The sequence below is a fragment of the Zea mays genome, chromosome 9 (assembly GCF_902167145.1).
Source record: "Zea mays cultivar B73 chromosome 9, Zm-B73-REFERENCE-NAM-5.0, whole genome shotgun sequence".
NCBI lineage: Eukaryota > Viridiplantae > Streptophyta > Magnoliopsida > Poales > Poaceae > Zea > Zea mays.
The window spans coordinates 8,435,462-8,460,698 of NC_050104.1; the positions used below are offsets into that span (position 1 = coordinate 8,435,462).

Consider the following 25,237-nt stretch of genomic DNA (forward strand, 5'->3'; position numbering starts at 1 on the left):
CATGTAGGCAGACCTAGTGGAGAACTGTACAAAAGCGTCAAACCTCCACTAGTGCAGATCATCATCTTGGTTAAGTGCAACCTCACTACCTCAGCCAAGATTCTGATAGTTTGATGAACCACGAGACTAGTTCTAGTCATTGAATTTGCCCTTACAAGAAGAGAGGATAAATGAGAATGCTTAGATTGTAAGGTGAAACTAAATAGAAAAAATGATCTTTTTGAGACCTTTCAGATTTTTAAAACCAGTTTCTAAGAAAATAGGTGATCCAAACTGGGCCTTAATTAGTTGGTTATATGAGCAATTAAAGATGGTAATGAAATCCAAATTTTATACTATATACAATTTAAATATCAGATCATGTTAGGACCATACTATATTTCTATTTATTTTTAAACTAAAATTAATTAAGGTATCCAACAAAAACAAATCATAAAAGAATATTTGAATCATGATCCATTACAACCTTTATATGTAGTGCATCACAATAACTCGTGAATTGTGTGTCGAGTATGTGAGGATTTCTTCCCTTTGCTTCGTTTCATCCTTTTCTTGAAATGATATACCACTTTACCTACCTGTTCAAAAAAAATAACTCATGAATGAGCCCAATTAGCATAGCGGGTACAGCACCTGATCTGCGAAAGGATGCTACATGAAAAATGACTAATTCTAATTCTGAGTAATCAATAAAACACTTTCTGAGTAGACCATTGCACGCGAGCACCCTAGCATTTTATATGTTATTTCGTATTGTTCACCAGCATACCCATATTACTGATAAGGTATGAGCGTTTTAACCTGTAAAGGTTGTAAAGAAAAGGTAGCAAAACTAGCACAATTTTAACATCTTAAAAGCTTAATACAAATAAACATTGAATAGTTCCATAACCTGGAAAGTTCAGACTTGCAGCACTGCAGACATTTATCAGCTGCAGCTACAATTTACATTAATGCCTTGCACAACCATAGTATTACGGGTTGGGGCAGGCAAGGCTCATCTCTTGCCAAAGAATAGTGTTACAACATAGGTTTCCACATAGTAAAAACAAATACAGTTACAAGGGATGCCGACAAATGGCATCCATATACAACATCAATATCATAAATAACTCTACAATAACACAGCATTTATCGTACATCTTTGAAAACACCACCTCTCTCCATCTCTGCAACAGTCTCTTTCAAGGCCGTCACTTTGCTGGCTAAGGTTCTGTACAATCTTGAATACCTGGCCCTTGTACCATCTGCTGTTCGTGCCAAGGCAAGCAAGCTAACTGCCTCTGGCAATTGCTCAAACACACCTTTTATTTCCTCAAAACTCAAGTCCGCAAGAACTGTTGGTCTTGGAACAACACGGATCACCTCGCCACCTTTAGGCTCCTGGACTCGCAGATCAGCCTTAATCACCAGTTCACCACTGGAATTTGCTCCGCACTTTATGATGAAAGGCGCAGTCGTTCCCGTGTTGAACTGCAGTACATTCCACTGTGAAACCTCGCCCTCTCCCAATGCATTAGACTGTGGGGCAGGATCATCAGGGTCTTCTTGCAGTGACTGCACCAATTCATGGCAGCATTGTGTCAAAATAAGTTTGGCTTGCACCTTGTTTAAGAAAAGATAGTATGTATACTTCGCAGCATAAATGCTTGTAGCCTCAGAATAAATATTTATAGCCTTGTACACATACAACATTCATAATCTTTACTATATAAAACACCAGTTTCCACGGTTCCACAATATCATCCAGTTCGAACCTTGATTGTTAGCTCTACATTTATACCCATCTAACTAACAGAACACATATTTGTTTTATTAAAACAAAGCCTACCCATGTGGTATATATATAAACCGTAGCAATGCACGGGCATCGAACTAGTGGGAGATAAAGAGGTGTTGTTTAAACTAATACTCACTAGAAATCTTTAGACACTTATAACTGTACTCGGTATGATGTGTGCGACTGTTTCTTGTGTAATGATGTTCCTTGGATCTCAGAAGCTCACATGACACGGAAATGACGCAATCCTTTGTGACATCTCATGTATTCTACTTTAACAGACTAGAGTCACAGTTTCGTAATTGTAACAAAAAAAAACTATTGCATGCTGTGACAAACATTAATGAATAGGGTACTTGCTGCGAGATCCTATCTCACAAAAAATAATTTCTCAAACTTTAATGTAATTTCAAACTGGACACGGCTATCTAATTATAAGTTGTTTTGGTTTTTTTAGATACATTGTTTTTGCTAAGCACGTAGATGTAGGCATTTCTAGATATATAATAAAAGTTATGTATCTAGAAAAGGAACGTATCAGGTGCAAACCAAACACTTTGTGCAAACATCCGAAGTGGTTAATAAGGTGATTGCCATGTATCTACGTTGTGACAGGAGATCGACCGCGAGCATTGGTCGATTGGCTGCCGTGGGAGGAGTATTGCTATAATACTTCCTTCCATATGGCTCTACGCGCCACTCCATTTGAGGTGGTCTACGGGCGCCCCCCCCCCCTATGCTGCCCTACAAGTCGAGGACGGCACGCACGGAGACAGGGGACGCACTCCTGCGCAACCGTAGTGAGATGCTGGCTGAAATCCGCCAACAGCCTCCAAGAAGTACTACGACGCCACACACCGGGACTTGGAGCTACAAGAGGGAGATTGGGTCTGGTTGCGCCTGCTGCACCGACCAGAGCAGCTCATGTCTGCCCACACGAAGGGGAAGCTTGGCCCATGCTACGCCGGGCCTTTACGCATTCCAGAACTCATTAGCCAGGTCGCCTATCGCCTACAGTTGCCAGCAGGCGCCCGCCTCCACGACGTCTTCCATGTAGGACTGCTGAAGCATCACAAGGGGGAACCGCATGCTGACCCAGTGCCGCTACCACAAGTACATGATGGACACCTACTACCAACGTCGGCCAAAGCTTTGCGAGCGCAATTGCGTCGCGGTGTCTGGCACGTCCTCATACAGTGGCAAGGCCTATCTCCGGAGGAAGCTACATGGGAGGCGCTCGACAACTTTCGGGGCCTCTACCCCGACTTCCAGCTCAAGGACGAGTTGTTTGCGCAGGCGGGGAGAGATGTTATGACCGGCCACCAGTACAGGCGCCCGACAACAGCAGAGGCGGCGGCCAACAATAGGCATGCAGATTAGTTAGATAAGGATTAGAAGATTAAGGAGATAAGGTTTGTTAGATAGAAAAAAAGGGGATCTCAGATGTGATCTCTTTAGATAAGGACTAGAAGGGAGTATAAATACTTGTAAGCACCACTCTATATGAATTAAGCAGAACACTATTAGCCTACTTCCTCCAAAGGAAGCAGGCGTGTTTTCCTCTCCTAAAGCCGTTGTCCAGTGTCCGTCGAAGAACAGCGCAGCCCCAGCACCCCTGCACCAGTCCGCCGCGCGCCCGTCCACGGCTCCCCTATGTCAGCCCGCAACGCCTCATCCCTACAATCTGCAGTCTCTCTGATAGGAGCTCTAATCCTATCAGCATGACTGCCAAATTTTCTGCATAAGATGTGTAGCAGAAATGCAGAATACATAGGTAATGTCAAATGCTAGTTTATGTTACAGTTAAAAAAGGATAGTTATTGTTGAAGTGGATTTGGTTGGGATAACAGAAAGAACTGGTCGCTCTCCATCCCTCTTGAAGGCTCTGGCTACTTTTTAGGGTTCTGATTGCATGATCTATCTTAGTGTGCGCTATATTAGGATGGTGCGGCTGCACAGGCATGTTGCCTTGTGCGCCCCCCCCCCCCCCCCCCTGGTTTGGTGAGTTGGTTATAATAGGCAAGGATCTTCGCTGATAGGATTGTTTCCTTTTCTCGTGAACATCCTTGCCTATATGTACTCGAGCCTTTGCTCTCATTAATCAATCGTCTTTTCCCAATTCATTGTCTTACAATCTGAACTGAACAAGGTTGCCAAGGTTCTCTTTTATAAAAACAGCTTACCCCTAAGCAAATATCGTTACCGAAACAAACCTATCTCTTTTCTAACAAACCAATATAATCCACGGTACTGTTATGTGCTATAGTGACCGCCTGAACAGCAAACACCTAGAACTGGTCCCACTGCCATTGCGATGAACATTGTATGTGTGAAGTTAGGCAGAATAGAATAATAATGAGTTAAATGAAAAGTCGAAGAAAGATAGGAATGTTAGCTCTACATACAGATGAGATGAGAATGGCAAAGATTAGGAAAAACAAACTCATGAGGGAATAAGCACTCCATCATGTCATCTTAATACTACGGTGGGTGCTTTCTTAATAAAACTGGGTGGCAGCTACTCTGCCTAAACACTGGTATTTCTTATTAATCCAGAGCAATGATTCCAAGGTACTATCCGCATACCTCGACAACTTTCCGTGCCTCCATGATCTGCTTCTGAGCACATGGATGATCTATATCAAGAAGAGAGGGCATCTGTGTCAAGAGGTCATCCAATAACTCTAGCAAAGCTTTCCTCTTTGATTTTCTCATAGGTCCTGTAGAGCTTTGTCTAATTACTTCCTGATGTCAAAGAATGAACACGCACCTCAAGTTAGTAAACTTATTATAATAGCTAGATAACTATATCTGCGTTGGCAAAGCATCAGACCTTGACTTGCTTCAAGATGTTATCTAGAGATATGAGAGATGCTAATCGTGCATCCTCCGCAGCAGTAAGAGGATTGCGAATTGGTGAGCCACCTTCTTCTTTTGTTAACAAGGCAGTGTCAGTTCGCATTTGTTGCATGATCTGATAATAGTATGGCACGATTGGGATCACTCAAGTACAGATATTACAAGAAAAGAAAGCATACAAACTACAGAAACTTGACGTGAGTAAGAATCATTTGATTCACCAAAACACAATGAAAAATGGTCAGAATCATGCAGTGATTCAGGTAAGCACCTTTCTCCTTTTGTGATCCACAGACTCCAGAGCAGAGCGGAGTTTACTGACATGTGCAGGATCATCAGCCTCCTCCGTTGCCAATGTGCCAGCTATGTCCTGCAAAATTGTGAAGAATAAGGCAAAGAGCTCTAATACATTTAGTTAAGCGGATGATGAGTCTGGGAAATGAAACCTTCAAGTGTTGTAGTTGAGATGTGTAAACACGCTTTGTGTATTCTGATAAAAGCTGGCCTAAAGCATCAGTGGTAGGGGGCTGCGCTGTACCAAGACCAGCCATCCAGCCATCCATAATAGCGGTTGACAGCAGTTCAAGCTGTCCTGCGGCTCCTCCAGCAGCATCCGCACCAGTTACAGATAGAAACTCAAAGTTTTCAGCAAGCCATGCACGAATTTGGCGCTGTAATTCACCAGCTGGCGTGTGAACAAAGAGAGCAGCTAAAGCCTTGTTTCCAATTGAAAAGGCCTTAGCTTCCTCAGTAATTTCCCGGAGCTTCCCTCCAGTAACATGCTGTCTCCATGTCTCCTGCCCAATTATTGCAAAATTAGCGCCAGAATGGTTCAGAAAGAAAATAAATGCCAGGTCATTCGTATCAGATGATGTTATCAATAGATCAGCATAGAGCATAGCATACCATGTCCAAACTCAACACATTAACTTCACTACAACTACCTAGAATCCATATACTACATGGTTACCTGGAAACAATTAAGCACAGGATCACTTTGGAACATTTATGTACTTAAAAAGAATAAAAATTTACCTCCTCGATACCACGAAGCTTCAGAACAATTGAGGAGAATTTTGATTTCTTTTCCTGTTTAATGTTCACCTTGAAACCATGCACATGTTCATCAACAAGCGCAGTTCGGGAACCATGACCATGGTGGTGAACAGGAGATCTGCCAGGACTACTTCCCCTACTAGAACTTCTACTTCGACCAGTATTTGATTTCTCCAAGAAACGCTCAACTGGAGAGACCTTTACGAAGCAAGGTCATAGAGTATACTGTTAGTCTTAATGCCAAATGATAAGATAACTGCATATATTTTTCCTTAATTTAAATAAATATAAACCAAACAGAGAAAACATGATACCTTGATGGACTGTAGTTCAGGTGATTTAGCAAGCAAAGATCTGATGTATAATATCTTGACTCTTGAAACTAACATAGTATCCATAACTTTTTTCGGTTCCATCTTTCGAATGAATGAAAACACAGCATCACGGATCTCGGCAAGTATCTCATGCTCCCTAGCTGCACCAGCTTTGATAACTGCAGCCAAGACCTGCACGCAAAACATTTCCACTATTGCTTGTGCATGGAAACCATTAAAATTTTAAAAATAACATGTACAAGCTCCATACAATTTTTTTTCAAACACGCAGCAAAGTTGTGTATCATTGCATTAATAGAAGAGTTGCAAAACACACACAGACCCCACTGATATAGCAATTACATATGTGTGTATTGTAAGGAGAAAGATGACAATTCAACCTAGAAAATCAAATACCCAAGGTAGAAGGGATCAAGAGAATGAATGCTATGATCCTGGGAAACTGGACCGTGTGGAAGCACTGCAACAATATTGTGCTCAATGGAGCATTGGAGCTAACCCTAATGTAGAGCTTGTCCTCAGGCAGATTTTAGAGCAGGTCATGTCTGGGAAACTGGAAGCAGGGCAGTGTTCTTAAGGCGCCTAGGCGAGCAGGTGGACCAGAAAACCGCCTTAGCGCCTAGGCGGCGCCTAGGCGGGTATGGCTGTTAAGGCCCATTAGGCCCAGGCCTACTGGCTATATATATAACCTACAGTCCTTAGGGACTAATCATCTATTATCAATCCCAAGGTTAGTAACATGGTATAGAGCAGGTTACGAAACCCTAATCTTTTTTGCCGCCTTCGCGGCTGTTTCCCGCCCAGCCGCCGTCGCGGCTGTCCTCCCACCCAGCCGCCGTCGCGGCTCTTCCTCTTCCCGCCGTCGCGGCTGTCCTCCCACTCCCCACCCAGCCGCCGTCGCGGCTGTTCTCTTCCTCATCTAGCCGCCGCCGTCGCGGATCCGCTGCCCGCCGTCGAGGATCCTGCCTTAGACGCCGTCGCGGCCGTCCGCCGTCGCGGATCCGCCGCCCGCCGTCGAGGATCCTACCCCAGTCGCCGCGGATTGGGCTTCTCCCACGCGGCTGTCCCCTGCCCCAGCCGCCGTCGAGGATCCTGCCCCTGCTGCCGTCGCTTCATCCGCGCGCCCTCTGCGCAGTTGCGGTCGTCCGCCCGACACTGCTGCTGTCGCGCCTGCGCGGCTGCTGCTGTTGCAATCGCGGCCCTCTGCTGCTGCTGGCCGTCCCCAGCCGCTGTCGCGGTCGTCCCCTGCCCCAGCCGCCGTCGAGGATCCTGCCCCTGCTGCCGTCGCTTCATCCGCGCGCCCTCTGCTGCAGTTGCGGCCGCCCGGCACTGCTGTTGTCGCGCCTTCTGCGCGCCCGCGCGGCTGCTGCAGTCGCAATCGCGGCCCTCTGCTGCTGCTGTCTTCGTCCACCCGGCGCAGTCGCGGCCTCCTCGTTCGTCCTCTGCGCGCAGTCGCGGCCTGCGGTGCTGCTGCGCTGCTGCGCTTGGTGTCTGTCATCACTGTTCATCCGCTGCTCAAGATCGGGATTTTGGTACCTTCCAGCCAGTTGTTTCAGATCTCTTATTCTTCAGTGATTTATTAATCTGCAATATGTCGGCCAACGCTATTGTTGTCAACATTGTGCTTGATGGCCAGAATTACCCAGAATGGGCTTTTTGTGTTCAGACTGCATTAAGAGGTCATGGTTTACTATTTCATTTGACTGAAGATTCACCAGTCCTAGCAGCCGATAGAAGCAATGCTGCTGCAATCAAGACTTGGCAGATCAATGATGGCAAGGTAATGGCTGCTATGGTCAATAGCACTAAACCAACTATGATTATGAGTCTGTCTAAATTCACCACTGCTAAGGCTATCTGGTCACATCTGAAGGATCGGTTTGTTCAGGACAGCGGTGCTCTTTTACATACCCTTATGCAACAGACTCATGTCATTGAGCAACATGATATGTCCATTGATGAATACTATTCAGCCTTTGATCGTCTTATGAGTGCATTGACCTCCATGGTGCCTGCTTGTACCACTGTGCCTTGTCCAGCCCACAAGTTCATTGAGAAGTTCTTTACCTACAGATTTGTTATGGGAGTTCGACCTGAATTTGATTCCCTTCGTGCAAGGCTGCTTCACAGTTCGGATACTCTTACCATGGCTCAGGCATTGTCCGAATTGCTTGCTGAAGAGACTCGTCTAAAGTCTATGTCATCTCTTACTGGTCTGAGTTCTCACAGTGTGTTGGCTGCTGCCCAGAGGTCTAAAAACAACTCATTTCAGCCTTGTGAACACTGCAAAAAGACCACTCATCGGTCTGAGAACTGCTTTGCCAAGTTTCCAGAGAAGTTGGCTGATTTTCGTGTTCGTCGTGCTACTCGTGGTCGTGGTACAGGACCATCTCCTAGAGGCTCAGTTGCGGTTGCTGCTACTTCATCTGCTGGTGCTTTGTCATCATCCTGGGTTCTTGATTCTGGAGCTTCTTTTCATGTGACATCTGATCAGTCACGGCTGGCGTCTACTACACCTGTCACCGAGGGCACTTCTGTTCAGACTGCTGATGGTACATTATGTCATGTCACCCACAAGGGTTCTCTTTCTGATCCAACTTTTACTGTTCCAAATATATTTTTTGTACCTCAGTTATCCATGGATCTTCTATCAGTTGGTCAAATTACCGATCATAATTGTTTTGTTGGATTTGATGACTCATCTTGTTTTGTACAGGATCGCAAAACAGGGGATGTGATTGGGACTGGCCGTCGCCGTAAATCTTCACCTCGCCTCTACATCTTGGACACTTTGCGTCTTCCTTCATCTCCTACCACTACACCTCATGTGCTCGCCGCTTCGGGACCCACGACGTCATTCGCCCAGTGGCATCATCGTCTGGGTCACTTATGTGGATCTCGTCTGTCTACCCTAATAAAGTCAGGATGTTTAGGCTCTACTCATGTTGAGTCTAGTTTTCATTGTAAAGGTTGTCATCTTGGAAAACAAATACAACTTCCATATTTTACTAGTAATTCCCATTCTGCTAAACCTTTTGATCTAATTCACTCTGATGTTTGGGGTCCAGCTCCGTTTGTTTCTAAAGGTGGTCATAAATATTATGTCATTTTATGATCATTCTCGTTATACTTGGATTTACTTCATGAAACGCCGCTCGGAATTGCCTTCTATTTACAAGTCCTTTACTCGCATGGTTCACACCCAGTTTTCTGCTACTATTAAAAATTTTCGTTCAGATTCTGGTGGTGAATTCCTATCTGATAATTTTCGCCAGATATTGACCATAGAGGGTACTCTAGCTCAACTTTCTTGTCCTGGTGCTCATGCCCAAAATGGTGTTGCTGAACGCAAACACCGTCATATTATTGAGAGTGCTCGTACTCTTTTGATATCTTCTTTTGTACCTTCACACTTTTGGAGTGAAGCCGTTTCCACTGCCGTGTATCTCATTAATAGACAACCTTCATCTAAACTTTCTGGTAAATCACCGGGTGAAGTTCTTTTTGGGACTTCTCCACGATATGATCATCTTCGTGTGTTTGGATGTATATGTTATGTCTTGTTACCACCACGTGAGCGGACTAAATTGACTGCTCAATCTGTAGAGTGCGTATTCCTTGGATACAGTCCTGAACACAAAGGTTATCGTTGTTATGATCCATCCACTCGTCGTATTCGAATTTCTAGAGATGTAAGTTTCAATGAAAATCGCCCCTTCTTTCACAACCAGTCTACTCACTCAACATATTATCCCACAGAATCCACTTCTTTCATGTGTCTTCCTTCCATTCCTGCATCTGAACCATCATCTTCTACATCCACAACTGATGTTCTCATTCCCATAACACCACCTTCCACCTCCACGTCATCCACCTCTTACTCTTCCAAACCACCTATCATCCAAACCTACATTCGTCGTTCCCGCTCTATTCCTACGGCTGGTCCTGATACTGATCCTGTACCTGATTCTTGTACTAACAATAATGAGTGTAATGATGTTTTTGATCAGGGATACCGTCTTCGTGACCGTGGTACCATTGAACCTCCAGATCGCTATGGTTTTCCACGGGCTGGTGTGGCAATTGTTGAACCCACTACATATCAGGAAGCTTCTGGGATTCTTGAGTGGCAGCTAGCTATGATTGATGAATTGGCTGCTCTTGAACGCACTGGTACTTGGGATATTGTTCCTTTACCCTCGCATGCTGTTCCTATCACATGTAAATGGGTCTTCAAAGTTAAGACAAAATCAGATGGTTCCATTGAGAGGTATAAAGCTCGTCTTGTGGCCCGTGGTTTTCAACAGACTCAAGGACTTGATTATGATGAAACTTTTGCACCTGTTGCGCATATGACTACTGTTCGAACCTTGATTGCAGTTGCAGCCTCATCTTCTTGGACTATATCCCAGATGGATGTCAAGAATGCTTTTCTTAATGGCGATCTACAAGAAGAAGTTTATATGCATCCTCCTCCAGGGGTTGATACTCCCTCAGGGCATGTTTGTCGTCTTCGTCGCGCATTGTATGGGCTGAAACAAGCTCCTCGTGCTTGGTTTGAGCGATTCATCTCTGTCATCACAGCTGCTGGTTTTTCTTCTAGTGAACATGATCCTGCATTGTTTGTTCATGTATCTCCACAAGGTCGTACCTTACTTCTATTATATGTGGATGATATGCTGATTACAGGTGACAACTCAGAACATATTTCTCATGTCAAGCAACATCTTAGTAAGGAATTTCAGATGTCTGATTTGGGACCGCTTAGCTATTTCTTGGGCATTGAAGTTCAGCAGACTCAAAAAGGCTTTTATCTGTCTCAGTCGAAATATATACAAGATCTTCTTGATCGCTCTGGACTTACTGATACACGCACTGTTGCAACACCGATGGATATTCATTTAAAACTTCGTCCGAAGGATGGGACCCCACTAGCAGATCCAACTCGGTATCGTCATATTGTGGGTAGTCTTGTTTATCTCACCATCACCAGACCTGATATTGCTCATGCTGTTCATATGTTGAGCCAATTTGTATCAACACCTACTTCAGTTCATTATGGTCATTTGCTTCGTGTGCTTCGATATTTACGTGGGACAAGATCCAGATGTTTACTCTATGCTTCAGATAGCCCACTTCAGCTTCATGCGTATTCAGATGCCACTTGGGCAAGTGATCCTGTTGACCGTTGTTCTACTACGGGTTACTGTATTTTCCTTGGGTCATCTCCCATTGCATGGAAATCCAAGAAGCAAGCGGCCATATCTCGTTCTAGTGCTGAAGCCGAACTTCGGGCACTTGCTACTACCACTGCTGAAATTATTTGGTTGCGCTGGCTCTTGGCTGATCTTGGTGTCTCTTGTGACACTTCTACACCTCTGTTATGTGATAACTTGAGCGCTATACAGATTGCTCATGATCCAGTGAAGCATGAACTTACTAAACACATAGGTGTTGATGCATCCTTTACTCGATCACATTGTCAGCAGAAGACTATTGATCTTCAATATGTGCCCTCAGAATATCAATTGGCAGATTTCTTCACCAAAGCACAAACAAGAGCACAACATCAGTTTCACTTGATCAAACTCAAAGCTTCAGATCCTCCATTTCCACCTTGAGTTTGAGGAGGGGTGTTAAGGCCCATTAGGCCCAGGCCTACTGGCTATATATATAACCTACAGTCCTTAGGGACTAATCATCTATTATCAATCCCAAGGTTAGTAACAATGGCGAGCAAGGCGACCAGTTTTGCCCGGGCGCCTGGACGCCTAGGCGACGCCTTAAGAACACTGAAGCAGGGTTTGAAATCGGTGGACACTCTGATCCTGGGAAACTTGAAGCGGGGTTTGAACCCACTGATCATTCTGTGTGCATGAACCGTACAAGGGCAGGCGAGGACAATATAAGGGAAGAAGCAAAACTAGCTTAGTTGCCACAACAAAAGGTATAGTAAATCCAGTAATAATATTATATGTTGGGATGGTACTAATTACCAGCATCAAAAGCTTATTAGCACCATCAGCTATTGCTGCAAATCCCTCAAACTGGTCAGGATCAAAATCCATTAGTGCAGACGTAAGGTACTCCCCAGCAGGTGTAGTTTTTGCTAGCTCATTGCTTGATTTTACAATAGCTCCACTGTTTCCAGTTTTATCCTGAGACACTGGTGATGCAAACACATCTGGTGATCGACTTTTGCTGCTGTCACTCCTGCAGATAAGTGTGTTAAATTTGGACTCCATTTCTCAGCGTTTCTTTACACCGAGCATTATTGACTTATTGTAGGTGGAGTCAATTTTACCTGCCTATCTCCCTTCCTTGACCATTAGCTGGCTTGTTTGCTGAAGGGCTTGAAGCCTACGAAAGCAGTTAGGAGTTACCCATGAAAACCTCGTGGGAATTTTTAGGGACAAATTTAGTAATTTACTAACAGTTCACATAATTACGTATGGTAAGAAGAAATTTTACCAATCAAAATGTATTGTCTACTTTGACATACAAGACGAAATTTGGGAGCCGGAGAAAAAGAAAGCAGTAACTAAAGCTCTCAAGCCAATGATATATATATCTCTCCGTTCCAAGATGTATGTTGTTTTAGCTTTGTCCTAAGTCAAACTTCTCGAACTTTGACTAATTTTATAGAAAAATGCACCAATATCTACAATAGCAAATTAGTTAAATGGGATCCACAACTAAACTAGTAAGAAATGTCATGATCGTGTATTTAATTGTATTGTACTCCCACCAATCCAAATTATAAGACGTTTCGATGTTTTGGCTTTTCAAGCTACATAATTTTTGCTATACACTTAGATATACAGTATGTCTAGATACATAGCAAAAGCAATGTATCTATAAGAGTCAAAACGTCTTATATTTTGGAACAGAGGGAGTACATATCAATATATTTTTCTATAGAACTGGTCAAAGATAAGTTTAACTTAGGACAAAACTAAAATGACCTACATTTTGGAACGGAGGGAGGCAGATAGGCTTTGCTCAATAAAGTTTCAGAAAAAATATTCTGTCAAAAATGAACAAGCAGCAATAGACACACTAGGAGCATTTTTAATATATGCAAGATGTTTACTAAATCCATCAGGTTAAACGAACAAAGAAAATGACAGAACACATATTTGTATTCCTCATAAACTCAATTTGCGTAGATACTTGACACCATAAGAAATGAATGATATGGATCGAATCACTTCTTTGTAAAGTCTCAACTGTAGATTTTAGTTGAGATTTTGTTGTTTCCTATAATTAACAGAGAATTGCCACAAGCTATCCTACAAACATTGTAGACACAGCAAAATGTGACATGAATCTTTGGCCCTTTCCACATGCAGGAAGGCAATCCCACAAAACAACAAAATAATTGAAAATGAACTAGTTCATAACACAGAGCACGACAAAAAAGCATAAAGAATACTTGAGAGCAACCTGTGGAGCACTTCCTAATCCTGACTTCTCTGTAAGTCTGTCAAAAAGCTTCTCATTCTCTTCATGTAATTTCTGTATTTATTTTGTAACAAAAAAAGGAAAGGTTTGAAAAAATGATATCAAACAAATGAGCAAAAGATATTTAGATCAAACTGTAAGAAAACAAAGTTTCAACATGAAGTCAACAGAAAACTTGAATTGTGTTAACTTACAGAAAAGACAGATCATGCATCAACAGTCATGGTGGAGCACACAAGGATGGCAAGAATAGTGGCAGCATAGATAGCAAAAATTCAACTTCTAATCAGACACCCATTCAAAAGGTTTTAGACTAAAACTGCAGTGTGAGGAGATTTCTAAACTTGTAGTTGAAGATAGCAAAACAAAAGTTAAACATGGAACAGTCAGAAATTAACAGGTCACACTTGCTCAATTTAGATATCAGGAGTATGTTTTATTTAGGATGGTACCATGAAAAAGAACATCCAATCATCCACAACATTGAAACCTTGTTCTACTACTGAACTTGTGATGTTTCCTGGTAATGGTAAGTATGTGCTCATAAGTTCAATGCAAATTGCTCCAATCAGTGAACCCATCCCATCTGCCAATTCTATCATGCAACTATCATTTCAAACAACTGAAGATGAACAACTTTAGGTCACTCTATGGGTTTAAATTCACTGGAATCAGAATGCCCATTGTTTAAACTTTCAGCTAACTTATTATAGTACATGCATTTCATGGGGAACTGGTGATAATTAGCGTTAGCGATGAAAGGATCCACTGCGTATCTACCTCAATAAGGGCATCCCTTTTTGCCAATTCCTCCTCAAGCCTTTTCGTCACTGAAGATGAGTCAGCAGTTGATTCTGTTATCTTTGGGGAAGAAATTACTGAAGCAGATTCAGACCCAATAGTTGATCTAGCATCGCTAGCATTGAGGGCTTCATTAAGCTGAGACTCAATGGACTTGAGTTTAGTCTGCAAATTATATAAAAGAAGATAAATGGAAAGCATAAGGGAATATCATGGCGTGGTAAAAGATATATGCTTTAGACATAGTACAACAATTAGCAGAACCACAACCACTCAAGCAGATTCACAAAGAATATAAAATAGGGAGCAAACACCAGACGAAACCAATTCTGAAGACCATAAGTGTGCAGCATTAAGGGTGCAATCTCTATGGCTAGATCATAATGATATTTCCCTATGAAAAACTCAACTTAACTAACCGTTCATGATAAGTAAACATGATGGGAAGGGGCTAACAATGACAATAGTCTCACTAGTTACTGTCTCGGTGTCTCCAATGAAAAAAGAACTATTATAAAGATATGATGTTCAAGTTTCAATGGTTTATTGCCCAACTAGTAAATGTATGTAAGATCACTTGAGCAAAACATAACCTTAGCAGAGCTCAAATGTGTGATTGGACACAATAACATAGTTGTTAAGGCGGCAAGGCGAGGTAAGGCGACCGACCCCTTTTTAACTTTTAAGCGATAAGGCGTAAGGTGAGGCGAGACCTTAGTAATATATAAAAATAGACAATAAAAATAGAATATATATATAGGAATATGGTCTCAAATAGATATAGATTATAGTATTATAGTAGCAAACAGTTCACATAGCCCATCAAAATTAGGTTCCCCTTCCCTCCCTAGTTGCCAGCATACTCTTCCCGCAGCCGCCGCAAACACTCAAGTCACCACCGCACCAGCACTCAACCGCCGTAACCAAATCTGCTATGGGTGTGCGCCCTCCCCCTCTCCTCTTCCCTCCTCCCTCCCCTCTCCTCTTCCCTCCTCCCTCTATCCCGCCAGAGACCAACGCCGCCGCAGCTGCAGATCCGCCGGAGACCAATGGCAACGCTACAGATCCCGCTCGCTTCGTGCTCAGTTCAGGTTGCAGCAGCCCTTTAATCCATCCCTGCGGACCTTCAAGGCGTCTTCAAAGCAATGCCTTAGCAAGCTTCTAGGCGCCATGGTGACGCGTTACTGGCCAAGGCAGACGCCTTAGTCTCTGGTCTAAAGCGAGAGGGACACCTTGCCGCTGCTGCACGCCTTAGCGCCTAAGCATCGCTTTAAGGATGCCTTAACAACTATGCACAGTAAGTTAACTTACAAATAGGTGATTTTTCCATGGTGAAAACCAACATTTTCGGAAAGGCTCTCACAGCATTATTAAATGTGGTACACTGCGTAGATTATTGAAAAGGGGGGTATATATTTTATGGCTCCATCCCAAAAACACTCATCAGGACATGATGGGATCCCATCTCACGGTTGTCACTACAGAACCAACCTTACTAAATTGTAATTAAACAGTGATCACCATTAATAGGTTAATTTGTAAACAGTGGTTGCTATTGTTGCCTGTTGGAATATAAATATAAGTGAATTGATCATCTCTTCCTATCAGCTTAAGCTTTTGGGTTACACTGGTTGGTGCATGCAACTTAATATGACATTAAAGCCAGGTGTCTCGAATTTGAATCCTGGTTACACAATTAAAATAAAATAATTGTTGCTCGCTCATATTCCACATCTGAGACCCATGAAAGGCTCAACGTGAGAGGGAGTGTTGGAATATAATATAAGTGAATTGCTCACATCTTACTATCGGCTTAAGTTTTTGGGTTGGACTGGTTGGTGCGTGCAACTTAATAGCTTTCTCGTGGATTACATAACATATACATTAACAATAAACTGAGCAGCCCACATATAAAGCACAAAAGTAATGTTAGCTTAGCTTTCATATTATCGTGTATAATACTGACAATAGTGCATGTTCACGACATCATCATGAAGAAAAATAATAGCAAAAGTGTACAATATTTATAGATAAGTGACAGGAGAAAAGACAATAAAACAGTAGTAAAAAAGTAGGTGCGGCCAAACATGACTCAATGAAAATGCTTGTTAGGAAAAATATAGAGATGGGTTAACATTTACCTGTAGTGACTGAATTGTTAAATCCCGTTCCTGCATCTTTAGGTTTTGCTCTTGTTCAACTTTCAAAAGATGAGAAATCTGATCCCTTAGCTGGTTATTCTGCTCTTTCTCAGTCTTGTGCTTCTCGGCAAGCATTAAATTTTCAGACTGCAACCAATAACAAGACAGCGAAAATGTCACGTATTTTTAACTTTTAAAAACTCACAAGAAATGGATGGAATACTATACGAAGTCCTACAGGTACAGTTAAGTAAAATGCAACCAAGAACCAAAGCATCATATTACATAGACTTAATAGATGTATCATAACAGGTGTAAGACTGTAGAGGGAAGATGAAACAAATTGTGACTATTCACTTAAGCAAACTAGACCTTTTTTGTCAGGGAAGACAAGCAACCTAGTTAAATATACTTGACAATAACATTACAGTAATCCACAGGATCCAACAGAAAGGCAACAAAAAAGAATGGCTTGTTTAAATATTTCCCTTAAAAATCCGCCTCGCATTCCTAAATAACAAAAACAGTTTAACGTGGATGTGGTTGGTTGTCTGCATTAAGGCATCCAGAGTTGTCCAATGCAAGATTCTGGTGTTTGGTTGCCCGTATTGGGTCTTATGCAGGCTTACAGATTTAAAAGGGGTAGCCACAACTGCATTTTGGAGTACGGCAAAATCGGCCATGCTAGCTTGCACCAGCGGCCAAGCGCACAAAAAGTGTCCCCTTACCTCCTGTTGCTTGCCACCACTCTGTCACCACCATGGAGGATCAGGCAAGGCTGTTGACGGCAAGCAGTGGTGGGTTGTGATGGAATGCAGTGGAGGAAGAGGGCGAGCGTGGCGGATGATGTTGCTCCCAACGTTGACGGCGCTGGCACAAATCTTGCAGTTCATGGCTGTCAATACCGCATCCACTGCACGCCACTCAAGATCTACCTCAGCAGCTATGAGCTACACATCAGAGGCCCAGGATGATAGTCAACCCAGGCACGTGGAGGTGGGTGAGCATGGCCACCACCAGCATGTACCGCACACTAAATGACCACTGCGCCTCCTGCTGTCACGTCCAGGAGAAGCAGGTCAATTGAACTGCACGACAACAGCTTTGAGCATGTGCTGGCACCCGCAAAATCTAGGCTGCAACCACTGCTTACATTATCGGATCTGATGCAGATACATGTTCTGCTTGCAATGGCCACGAGATCCATGTGCCTCAAACTGCCCAACAGCAACTAACTGCAGCAAGAGAACTACATTTCAAGCTCCCATGACTAGAAACACCAGTGAGCTGCAGATCATTTAGGTGTATCTGGACTTCAGTTTGGTGGATGTGTAGACAGATTTGTCCAAGCTCCTGCTTGCTTGTGGCAGACCCGATGCTTGCTTGATAGATGGGAGGCTTGTGTTGTGCTGTGTCCATTTGAATTTGGACGCACTTTGAAGGATAAGTCTGGCGCAGTGGTAAGAAGCCTTCCCACTGAGCAAAAGGTACTGGATTTGATGCAGCCTCTCTGTAAAATACAGAGGCAAGGCTTGTCTTGGTTATTCCTTCCAGATCCTACTCATTTTGGAGCCGCCAGCACTGGATCTGCCCCTTTTTTGTTGTGGAAGAGAGACTCAAGTAGAAGGCAGAAGGGACGCGGCTGGTGTTAATGGAGGAAAAGCAAAGCGAAGGGAGTAGCCAGCTAGCTGCTATGCCCATGGGGTTCAGAAGGAGACGATATATAATTTCACCACAAGAATAAAGAGTATCATATGAATCAGGCAACCAAACAAAGTGTATCGTATGAATTTATCTAAGGACAACAAACCACGAGCACAATGCATTGTATTTATGCTGGCTTAGACTATACTCCATAAGGCCCAATGTGCCCTGTTTGTTTGAGCTTTTGGCCACTTTCAGACTACTAGCTTTTGGACTTTCCAAAAGCCAATCAGCTCCCGGGAGCTTTTTGGCTTTTGAAAGGATCAAAAACGGAGGTCCAAAAGCTCTCAGGAAGCCCAAACAAACAGGCCTAGGCAACCAATCACACCCTTAAAGAACCTTGGAGCTCAGAATAAACAATAACCTATATGTCTTGGTTAATAATTTAACCTCTATTTTTTTTGTAACAATTTGGCCTATAGATTGTAACAGTCTAGAACCTGTTTGTTTCAGCTTGCAGATTGTAACAACCTGCAAGCTGTGATCGACAATATCCAAGCTAAAAGAAACAGGGCTTAGCAAGATCAGAAGCAAACACTACAGATAATTAAATATCAACCTTGAGATCAGCTTGGAGTGAAGATGAAACTCTCCAGGCTTTTTGAACTTCATTGAACAGAAGTATGCACTGGTCGTTAGCCTCTTTTAGAGAATGTTTTAACCCAATAACTTCTTGCCGCAGGTCTAGAACCTCCTTTTCTTTGTCATGCAATTGTTTGCGTGAATCATTTGCCTGTAAATAAACCAGAAAAGTGGTTACAGGTAGTTCTACTACAATTCTGGCTTGGTGCCAACTTGCATGTGGATGCCAGGTTCAGCAAACAAATAGGGCAAAAATATTGAGCTGCTTAACAACATATATATTTATATTAGTACAAACTATTTTAAAAATTCTACCCGCTAGAATGGATGTGTATGTAATACTGAAACTAGCAAAACACAGCCACAAATAATTATATCATAGAACTGTGTTTTGGAGTGGGACAGACGAGGGTTTTTTTAAATCCAGCCTGAAATTCGCTCCCACAAGGAATCTAACTCGTGACTTAAGGAGTGCTACTCAAACCACCTAAACAACTCAGCTAGAGACCCTTTCACAAGAAAAGAGAAAATAAATAAGTAAAAGGCATGGTGAGAAATTTTCTTCGGCATGGCATCTCTTATAAAAAGTTTTGCATGGCCAGCATAACTCCCAATGGTTCTCTTTACCCATCTCCCCTACCTTCTTCCTCCTCAACACTATAACTATTACTATAGTGCACCAAAATGAGAACCCTAGAAGAAAATGTGACAGAAATTCAACTACATCTAGCGTGCATAGATGCACAAGAAAGAAACTTGGAACGATGAGAGAAAAGTCAAAAGATCAAATCATACCACGTCTTTCCATTTCTTTATTGTGTCACGATTCCCAAGGCTCAGCTCAGCATTTCTTGCTCTTGCAGAAAAACTGAGTGTGGATAAAGTTCTTGACAAATTTGAAGCACTTGGACTTACATGCACGATCAGCAAGATCTTTGAGCTACTTCCTGCACCAATGAAGGTATGTTAAAACACATGCACTACCACAGGCTGAAGTTTATGTTATGCCTCTGATTCACAGAGAGCAGATACCTTCATGTAGGCAAAAGAAGACTGTTTTCAATGACACAGGTGCATTTCCTAAGGAGCTAAAACAGTGCTAAACAACTAAACAACCTCTAGTACTAAGCATTCATTTTGTTCCTTCCCGTTGTCAGATGGTGTGCCTCCAATTTATTAAACAAAAAATTCTAACATATTTACAGCAGAAACACATCAAAGTATTAGCCTCAGAATGGCTTTACCTAGAGAGTCAGCTAAGATTTGTGTGATTCTTGAATTCCCATATAGAACAGGCTCCTTCTTTGCGCTTAAAGAGGCAAATGCATCACCCAACCTATGCAGACAATAAATGGGAGCAACTTTATGTATAAGGACATTAAAAAGGAAGGAAACACTGAACGTAGTGTGCCACATAACAAGGGCACATTTTACTGGGAATCAAACAGGCAATGACTATAACAAACAGAAAAGATAGAAATAGTATCTCAAAACAAGCTACTTACACAGAAAGTGACTTTGAGACATGCAAGAAATCTGTTACATTGTCCCTGTTGGCATCTTCTTCAAGCAAGCATTCACTTGCTGGCAAATCCACTAGAGAAAGCTTACTGTATAGATGCTCCCCTGTTACATAGTTTCTGTAGTGTATATGAATGGTAATGATCCTGAAAAAGAAAAGCTGACTCAAATTTAAATAGAAAGATGATGGTGGATGAAACAGACATTACAAAACGAAATATTAATAGCCTATAATCAGATGCTGAGAACAAAAAAAAGTGTAATGACTAACAAGGTAGCAGTAAAGAGAAAGTGTGACATTTTAAATTAACCAGCAAACAAATGGAGCTGGCAATCTATTCTCAAGAAAGAAAGATGGAGCTGGTAATCTGCACCTGACTTATATGAATCATTACATTCTAAAAACATTCTAAAAACAATTATACGAAGAGTTGAACAGCTAAACGCCATTACTCAAAAACATAGGGATGCTTTTTAAACAGTGATAGTGTTCGAGAAACAATGGCCGAGAGGTGTCTGCTAGACAAACTCTACACAATGCCACAGCCTCTAATCTTTTGGGGCTAAAGAGACAATGCATAGGGTAATAGGGTACTGCTGCGACATTGAGCTGAGTTATTTGACCATGTAAACTAAACACAAGCTGTATACTCTGCCCCATCACGTTCACATGAACTCTTGAAACCTGTACATGCTACACCTTTTGCATACTAATACAAATGTTCAGGCTGCTATCTAGCCCGCTGTAGTTCCAGCCAAAAAAAATAGTATTCTACAGAAACAAAACAGGAGATGTTTTGCATACAGGTGAGAAACCATGGCCTTTGGCGAATTTACTGATCGGTTTTGAAGTGCTATCTTTAGTGCCGCAGAAAACTCTAGTGGATTTTCAACCTTCTCTTGAACAAGCTCCACAAAGGATTCTTGGACCCCCATTCGAACTTTTGGGACAGTGCTACTAGATTCTGATAGCAAATCCCTAACCTGTGTTGGAAAGAACACACAAATTTACCTCCTCATCATACCATATACAGGGTAAGGTAACATGGAGCAACATGTTTTCTTAACAGCATAAAGAAAATCAGTGACAAATGATTACAGAGCTCAAAGGCACCTGATCATTGTAGAGCTCACAGGCAGTAAAATAAAAGTTAAAATGTGCTGTAGAAGTAGTATCCGAGTTTGAAAGATCAAACAGTTCTTCAAAGCTCCGCAGATATAAACCACGATCGTGACTAGATCCTTCCTGGAAAGAGCGCATGATTAAAAAAACAAACTGTTGCGGACGTGTTAAAAAAACATGCCAGCAAAAAACTCAGATATCATGTAAGAATATAAGTACTTTGTGTAAATGCTGACTGGCTTCAAGATGATAGTGATAATCAAGGAGTAAAAATCAAATTTTACCAAACAAAGTAATTCTAAAAGGTTAGCATCATGAAAAATAAAAATATTAGCATCACCTAGGAAAGCTCTATGACATACTACATGTATCCACCAAACCAATATAAGAATGTCATGTCGCAAACATTACTATGTTTCTTTGTGTAAGCTATCGACACTCATGTTTCATTCATATAACTTTATAAAGTATGTTTCTTTTGCGAGAATATGGATTACATTGTTATGAATACTTGAATAGCACAGCCAATCAACATATACTATATGATTGTTTGAACACAATAAAATATACTTTTGACAAATAGTATTTGTTTACGATAGCAAAGTGTCCGATTGCATCAGATTCCATAATTCTTGTTCTTTCATTGAAGCTCAGATGGGCTCCAATTGTGGTTTCAGCCCTTTGCGGCCCTGTGCTATGAAGTGGTATTCAAGATAGTATTTATCATATGAAGAAATTAATATGGTGTTAAAGAGACAACTTGCACATGACCTCATCTAAAATTGTAAGTTAAACGGTGGCACATGCAAGGGTGTCAAAGACTTGATGTACCAGTGTATGTGTTTTGCCAGAACGGCTTTGACCATACGCAAATATAGAAATATTGTACCCATCCAGGGCAGATTGCACAAATGGTTGAACATCAAGGAAAAGTTCACCTGAAAGGAAAAATCGATGGCTAAGAAGTGTAAGAACAATATAAGACAACACAGTATTCAATCAAGATTATGCGCAATCTAGCTCCTTTAAATCGCATCCTACATTGTTGTACACCTAACGTTCACAAGAAAGTATGTTTAGAACCCACTCCACCAGTCTTACCTTGCCCGATGTGGGGTCCATATACCCTATCAAACTCATAATCCTTCTTAGGATTGGTTAAAGATTCATCTCCTGTGTTTACACGGATACTAAAATCATCCGGAAACTCTAGTACTGATGGACCCTCATCTTCAAATAGTGGTCTACAACGACAAAACACTTTGACATTGCCTGAAAGATGGTGAAATTTATTGAATTATTATGGGCAATTAAAATATTTCATACTTAAAAGATATTTGGAAGCCAGAAAGTACAATAACATTGTGCAGGGTACCTTTCAAGGTCAATAGGTCATTGAAAAGCCTTTTCTTCTCATGAATCAAAGGGGTGATTCTAGCTTCAGTCTCAAGGGCAGCTTGATCTATAGCAGAAAAAGGACAGAAATCTCAGAGGACAATGAAAAGATTAAACAATATAAAACATAAGGATGATAGCTCAATGAGAGCATGGATTTGAGAACACAAGAGTTGATATTTGCCAGCAAACACCCTTGGCACTTCTACAATTGATTGGTACACAAATAGGGAGAAGAGAACAAGGTATCAAAGACACCAACAACCATATGGTGTGCTGATCAACTAAACACCACTAGAGCATATAACTTATGTTAAGAAACATACAAGCTCATTGTTACTGATCCTAGGAAAGAAAACACTATGATGATTAACATTATCAGATCAACCAAAGCAATGCATAGAAGAAGAAAAAACAAAATTGAGTTCAATGATGATCAAGGGTGCTCCCTTAATGATCCAAGGGTAGCAGAACAAGAAATGCTTCAATTTACTGAAAGACATGAAAAAGAGATGCTGAGCTTACCTAATTTTCGAGTTCTGTCGGCAAGAAATCCAAGATAACGGGTGACACGGCCCAATTTTGCATTAGAATACTCAAGGAGGTCGCTAGCTTCCTGTCTAAGCTCCAAGCAGTCCTCTCTAGCAAGCTACAAAAGGAGTTTAAAAATGTCAGTTGGCAATAACTGAGTTGATGGCAACAAAGGGAGACAAGGAGCATGAAGTGGATAAATAAACTATAATGGGCAATAACAAATCTGATTTGATGCAATACTATCATGCCAAAAAATGGTATAAAGATACTAAAAATGGATAAAAGGGTAGACCAGGCACTGAGGCGGGGCTATAACTCTTTGCACTCGTTCGTTCCCAGTGATCAGCAATATTACTTCTGACACTTGCAATAATTCAACAAGTAAAACATATTAAGGCCACACTACAACAGCATCATCTGTCCAACCACATGAAACTAAAGCACATGGGCCTGGCAAACACATCCCTTCACCTGAATTTGTGTCAATCTAACACATTCTAATTTTGGTGTTCCCGTCCAACAAATTTCAATTTTCCCAACATCTATCTGCAACAGAACCACCACAACCAAATAGATCGAGCAAAATGGTATCCAATCAAACCACCACAGCCACCAATAATCCTTACAATCTGTGTCACTGTGTCAATGAACTTTTGCTAACTCATAAACCTGTCAAGGGAGCTATACAAAGTCATCCCAATTTTCCCGCTCAACTTATGCAAAATATTTCATCAATGGCGGCATTCCAGCACCAACAATACCAGCTTGCGGCACACCTGAGGACAAATCGAGCTACAACCAGACAAAACAAAAGGCATCAACCGTTACCGAACCAGAACTCAAGAGGCGAGACGAGCACCTGGACGCTGTCCACGAGCTGGTCCAGCTGGTCGGCAACGGGCACTGCGCCGGCCGAGGCGCGGGGAGCCCCAGCGGAGGGGCGGGGCATCATGGCCGTCGGCGGAGCCCGCGGCATAGCGGTCGGTGCCGACGCTGCCTGCGTCGTCGCCGGCTGCGGCGGCTCGAACCCCGACACGTCCCAGGACCAGGTGCGGCGCGAGTCCGCCATTGGCGCCGCAGCGACCGGAAACCCTAGATCGCGACAGGAAAATGAACCGAGGTTTTGCAATGAGGAGATGCGGGAGGAGGAGGAGAAGGAGGTGGTGGTGGAGGTGGCGATGGCTGTGGCTGTGGACGGAGGAAGCCGCCCGGCGCCCGCCCCTATTCTATCTATCGCTTCGAGGGGGAGAGGGCGGAGGACAGGAGCCAGAAATTTTTCCGCTTTCGCATTTCAGTTTGTTGCTTCTCCTTGTTGCGTTGGACCGCCTCGGCTGTGGGGTCGTGGTGGAACCGTGGAAAGCTTTTTGGCATCGGTTTCTGTTCGTTTCCGGGTGTGGTTTGAAATCGAGGGGCCCACGGGTGGGGAACACAACTACATGCAATGCAAGAGGGAAGTCGTGAAGGGAGTAACTGCTGGGCGTACCCGCGTTTCACTAATAAATATAAACATGACGTTATTTAGGCAAGACTCAATAAAAAAGTTATAAAAGTTTTATAAATATTAAATAAACCTATATAGTATAATATTAATAAAGAGAAATAAGTAAAATTATAAAGTAAAATAAATTTTATAAAGATAAAACTTATCTACACCCGAATTTAAAGGCAAATTCAGATGCAACTCATATGTGTAACTTGATCAAGTCTCACACATATGATAACTCGGGTACACAGAAATTGATGTCACATCTTTAATATATAATAAAAGTTTCGTACAAAATAGCTAAATAAAATACATCATGTGACAACAATGATCCTACACAACCAAAGTTGACTAGGAGACAACGACCTAGTCCTCTCTGAACTCATCTTCGTAGCAATCTTCCTCCGGCGGTACCTGTTCTTGACCTGTTGTGATTATAACAAAGCTCTCATACGTTCA

General features: G+C 42.3%; 1 protein-coding gene across 1 annotated transcript; it reads right to left on the minus strand.

Moving 5' to 3' along the window:
- Positions 1 to 983: 983 nt before the first annotated feature.
- LOC100384406 (uncharacterized) lies at positions 984 to 24,682 on the minus strand. The gene is made up of 23 exons (NM_001362358.1): positions 24,155 to 24,682; positions 23,287 to 23,410; positions 22,742 to 22,828; positions 22,468 to 22,638; positions 22,198 to 22,304; positions 21,358 to 21,489; positions 21,049 to 21,227; positions 20,228 to 20,389; positions 19,967 to 20,058; positions 19,518 to 19,669; positions 18,700 to 18,873; positions 16,437 to 16,583; positions 14,275 to 14,460; positions 13,477 to 13,548; positions 12,335 to 12,390; positions 12,027 to 12,243; positions 6,010 to 6,201; positions 5,675 to 5,893; positions 5,086 to 5,436; positions 4,911 to 5,009; positions 4,614 to 4,754; positions 4,367 to 4,525; positions 984 to 1,557 (listed from the first exon to the last, which is right to left on the minus strand). Exons 1-23 carry the CDS (start codon positions 24,362 to 24,364, stop codon positions 1,132 to 1,134), a joined length of 3,855 nt encoding a protein of 1,284 aa, NP_001349287.1. The 5' UTR covers positions 24,365 to 24,682; the 3' UTR covers positions 984 to 1,131.
- Positions 24,683 to 25,237: the final 555 nt, after the last annotated feature.

What these genes read in the sequence shown, in the direction of transcription:
- LOC100384406 (NM_001362358.1), bottom strand. Translation starts at nt 24,364, where the DNA reads ATGGCGGACTCGCGCCGCACCTGGTCCTGGGACGTGTCGGGGTTCGAG. An exon ending in TAAAGAAATGGAAAGACGTG is followed by an intron (nt 18,874 to 19,517) that starts GTATGATTTGAT and finishes GTTTATTTACAG; the next exon opens with GCAAATGATTCACGCAAACA. An exon ending in TAACAATTCAGTCACTACAG is followed by an intron (nt 14,461 to 16,436) that starts GTAAATGTTAAC and finishes TATAATTTGCAG; the next exon opens with ACTAAACTCAAGTCCATTGA.